The sequence below is a fragment of the Fibroporia radiculosa genome (assembly GCF_000313525.1).
Source record: "Fibroporia radiculosa TFFH 294 genomic supercontigs, scaffold662, whole genome shotgun sequence".
NCBI lineage: Eukaryota > Fungi > Basidiomycota > Agaricomycetes > Polyporales > Fibroporiaceae > Fibroporia > Fibroporia radiculosa.
This window is the reverse complement of record NW_012133563.1, coordinates 1-4,082: the sequence shown is the minus strand read 5'-3', so window position 1 is coordinate 4,082 and position 4,082 is coordinate 1. Positions and strand designations below refer to the sequence as shown.

Here is a 4,082-nt window from a genome sequence, read left to right as displayed (position 1 = left end):
CGGCTACGCCCGCGACCTCCACGACCTCCTCTACGGCCACGAGGAGGGGGTTCATCCCAATCGCGGCCTCGATCATATCTGTCTTCTCGTCTATCGAGTAATCAGTAAGTATAAATCAAATGAAGTGCAGCAATACTCACCGAGGAGAGAGACCTCTAGGATCCTCACCATCAGCGGCAAAGACAATCTCCATTACTCCGTCCTGCAGGCCTTGATGTCGGAGGCGATCGTGAGACTCATCGCAGGCCTGAAGACACAATATAAGAAAGACGCGGCGGGATCAAGTGTTCCTGGTGATGCTCACTCTGGTGTCATAAAACTCCACGAAACGCTGGCTGTTATCATAATAAGGTTCAGGAGCAAGCAAATCGAAAAGACTATGAGAACGTACTCGGTACGGTCTCCCGCGGGACTGACTGACTTGACATCGCCAAACTGTTGAAACTTGCGGCGCACCTCGTTGTCATCAATTGCTTGTCCAGTGGCAGAATTTCTCAGAGTAACAAGGAGAGTTCCCTGTAACTGCTGGGTATGAGTGTGCATAATGAAAATCTGCTCAAGCAGCACTAAATGACTGAAGAGGCCTACTTGATTCTTGTCTTTTTCTCCCCCTCTTGCGCCGTGGTCATCACGTGGTAGAGAGTAGTGCACATCAATCTGCGTAATCCATGAGAACTCCGTTCGACTTCTATGCATGATGCTTACTGGGCGGCCACTAATTTCAGAGCCTTGAAGACGCTCTCGAGCACGCTCAGCAGCGCGTAAATCGAACTGGCATACAAGTTGGTCGTCAAGTCAAATTGCGCACTTCATTCGCACTCACGTAAGTCACAAATACCATCCCCCGATTTGCAATCAGGTCAAAGAAGGTTCGAATTTCTCCATGTTCTTCAAACAGTCGGCGAACGTCATCGCTGTCGGTCTCATACTGCAGAACATACCGTAATTTTTATCAGTATTTTAACTCAATGTCTCCAGAAGAAATTCAGTCTGAGCATGTTCGCGTTGACTAACGAACATGTCAAGAGCCGAAACTTGCCTTAATATTGCGAATAAAAAGAGTGCGACACGGGCGCTCTCGCTGAATTCGTTCCTCAATAATTGAATCGTGCACTTTATCATCCTTTTCACGACGTGGGAATCGCTTAGGTGGTCGGCCACCATACCCACTCTGACCATAGTTAGAACCTGAATCGTCTGATGAAAAAATTGGCAAAGTGTGAGAACAGCGACTTAGGGACGAGACAGCCAAAAGACGAGCGCAGTAGAATAGAGACTCAGCAAATTCGATCGCCTGAACTACGGCTCGTGACAGAGAATATTCACGGAGACGTTGCGTGGCCACAGCTCAAGAGCAACTGGAATGTATTTTCCCGGGTTGGGCCACATATAGACTTGGTTGTGGCGTTGTTCGAGGAGCCTCCCATGGATACAAGCTCACGAAAGAAACGGGCGATAGCTCAGGTTTGACAAGGGTGCACTCATCAGGAAACCAATGTCTGATGACTCGAGTGTCCAGACTATAATGCGCGTTGCCACATTTGACGGGATTTTCAAGCGTACCTTCAAAGTTCCCGTAGCCTTGGTTGAACCGACCTGATGAATCTGCTGAAGAGCCGTATTCTCCTGGTGCTGGCGTTGAATCGAAACTACCATTCTGGTAAAAAGGGTCTTGACCAGGAGCGGACTCGTAGTTATTGTACCCCCCCATATCGCCTTGCGGGGGACCTTGATCAAAGCCGCCAAAATTGCCCTCGTACCCTCCGTAGGTACTGCCTCCTTGGGGGGCTCCAGCGCCGGCGCCAGCATTACCGCCAGCACCGCGACCGCCACGACCATGACCTCGACCTCGAGGGGGACCACCCCTGTCAGAGAAGCGGTGCGATCTGTCAGGCCCGAAACCACCGGGTGGGCCACCCCTGCGTGGGGGGCTGGTGTAGGGACCTCCGTACGGATGGTGTCGGTTCATTTCCTCAACAAGTAACGGCTTTTAGCGGAAATTTGCGGCGCAGGCTCAGCAACGGGATGGCGACCTAAGATAGACTCTGACAATGCCGAGTGGTTGAGGACTAATAGGCAACGTTTTTTCACGTCCTCACTCCTGACCTGGCGGAGGGATGCAGAGAACAGCCGAAAGTCGTGGCGACAAGATGGAAGTCCGGAATCAAGTAACTCAGATCAATTTTCGGTGGGCCGTAGCGGGATGGAAGCGTGAGAGTCTTCCCGTTTTGGATGGGTGCACCACTGACGCAGACTGCGCTCAGGTCGTGCGTGTTATCACAGTCGTGCTTTCGATCTTACTCCTCGGACTCTCTTATATTCTGTTTGAATGTCCAAGCAACTGCAGTTTAAACTTGTTCTCTTGGGTGGGTGTTCAACATTATGCTCCGGCTTAGTCACTAAAGCGCAGCGGATTAGGTGAATCGGCTGTTGGGAAGTCAAGGTATGGCATATACTCAGACACAGATAGGCGTAAGATCTGAGGCATCTCTCCAAAGCCTGGTCTTGCGCTTCGTCAAGGACCAGTTCGATGACTACAGAGAAAGTACAATTGGAGGTACGACATGCGAAACTGCTATGGGTTACACTCACAGAAGATGCTACGTAGCTGCCTTTTTGACGCAGACCGTGACTCTTGAGGATCAAACGACGGTTAAGTTTGAAATATGGTGCGATTGTGGAATTCTGTTTCATAATTCGGACACTAGACGTTTCCACAGGGATACAGCCGGCCAAGAACGATACAAGGTGCGTTATTTCCTCAGTGTAGAAAGCATTCTCTCACAACGCTTTCCAGTCTCTTGTATGTCTCTCTTGCTCGACAGTGTCATTTATTTCATACTCAAATCCCAAAGGCTCCCATGTATTATCGTAACGCGAACTGCGCAGTCGTCGTCTACGACATCACGCAGACCGCATCTCTTGAGAAAGCCCGTTCGTGGATCCGCGAGCTTCAGCGCCAGGCAGACCCATCTATAGTAATCGCTCTCTGTGGCAACAAGTCTGATCTCGCTGCACGACGTCAAGTGACTGAGGAGGAAGCGAAGAAGTATGCTGACGAGGAGGGCCTCATGTGGTGCGAGACGAGTGCGAAGACCGGAGAGGGTGTTCAGGAGATATTCACAGCGATTGGTGAGAGCATGCACCTCGTGATCTTGTTCCAGTGATTGCTCAATCGGTGTGCAGCCAAGAAGCTCCCACAGAATGCACCGCCATCTGCGCGGGGAGGACGGCCGGGTCCAGCAGCAAGAGCAGGAGTCGACCTGAACAAGCAGGCTAGCGGCACCCCTGGGCAGAATGAGCCTTGCAACTGTTGAGGAGTTTCCGCTAGTCCCATGCACACGACATGTGGGACCTAATTTTCGTAGTACGCGTCGCCAGCCCACTCGGCGCCATCATCTTCCTTCTACCCCTCATCATGCTAGAGGTCTTCCGCTCGCTCCGTCTAAGTCTGCCTGTATTGTATTTTCCATCCGCATTGCCACTGTGAATAATACTTTTCGGACGGTTCGCGACATCGATATTGGGGAACATGATGATATAGGAAAAAGTAAGACAACAAATGCCAGTGATGCGGCAGCCAGCCGAGAGAGTACACGAAAATGTCCCAGGAAACAACAGAGCCTAAGAATGCGTGGCAAAATAGTGTATAAGTTACAACCCGGTTTGCGCGGGGTCTCGTCGCAAGCACGTCACCAGAACGGCCACCCGACGCCTGCCCCGTTTCCGGACTTTCCCCAGCGTGCACGGTGGAGCCATGCGCCGGTCATGACACGCTCGTCATATGCAGCTCGAACACCTCCACGACCAGCGGGTCTTCCACAAAGGCGTACGGGCGCCCCTGGTGCTGCAGCATCGCGTTCACCGCGTCGTGCCACTTCTCGCGCTTGGCAAAGTTGACGAGCGGCGCCCCGGACCCGGGCAGCGCGACCGTGTCCGCGAGCTGCGCGTCGATGCGCGCGATGTCCGCGAGGTACACGTCGACGACGGGCACGCAGGGCCCCTCGACGCGCCCCTGCAGGTCGCGGCAGGCGCACGGGTCGTCGGCGAGCGCCGCGAGCGCGTCGGGGGGGCCCCCGCGC

At 53.0% G+C, this 4,082-nt stretch overlaps 2 protein-coding genes across 2 annotated transcripts; one reads left to right on the top strand and one right to left on the bottom strand.

Annotated features, from left to right (window-relative positions):
* Nucleotides 1-136: 136 nt before the first annotated feature.
* On the bottom strand, nucleotides 137-1,969 carry FIBRA_08515 (uncharacterized protein; the record flags this gene model as incomplete). The annotated part of the gene is made up of 7 exons (XM_012330158.1): nucleotides 137-247; nucleotides 305-335; nucleotides 392-657; nucleotides 706-771; nucleotides 824-928; nucleotides 1,115-1,197; nucleotides 1,564-1,969. The coding sequence occupies 7 exons, from the start codon at nucleotides 1,967-1,969 to the stop codon at nucleotides 137-139; spliced, it is 1,068 nt and encodes a 355-aa protein (XP_012185548.1).
* A 476-nt stretch (nucleotides 1,970-2,445) lies between these two features.
* Nucleotides 2,446-3,317, top strand: FIBRA_08514 (uncharacterized protein; the record flags this gene model as incomplete). The annotated part of the gene is made up of 6 exons (XM_012330157.1): nucleotides 2,446-2,557; nucleotides 2,609-2,669; nucleotides 2,721-2,748; nucleotides 2,798-2,803; nucleotides 2,856-3,132; nucleotides 3,187-3,317. The coding sequence occupies 6 exons, from the start codon at nucleotides 2,446-2,448 to the stop codon at nucleotides 3,315-3,317; spliced, it is 615 nt and encodes a 204-aa protein (XP_012185547.1).
* Between the last annotated feature and the right edge of the window lie 765 nt (nucleotides 3,318-4,082).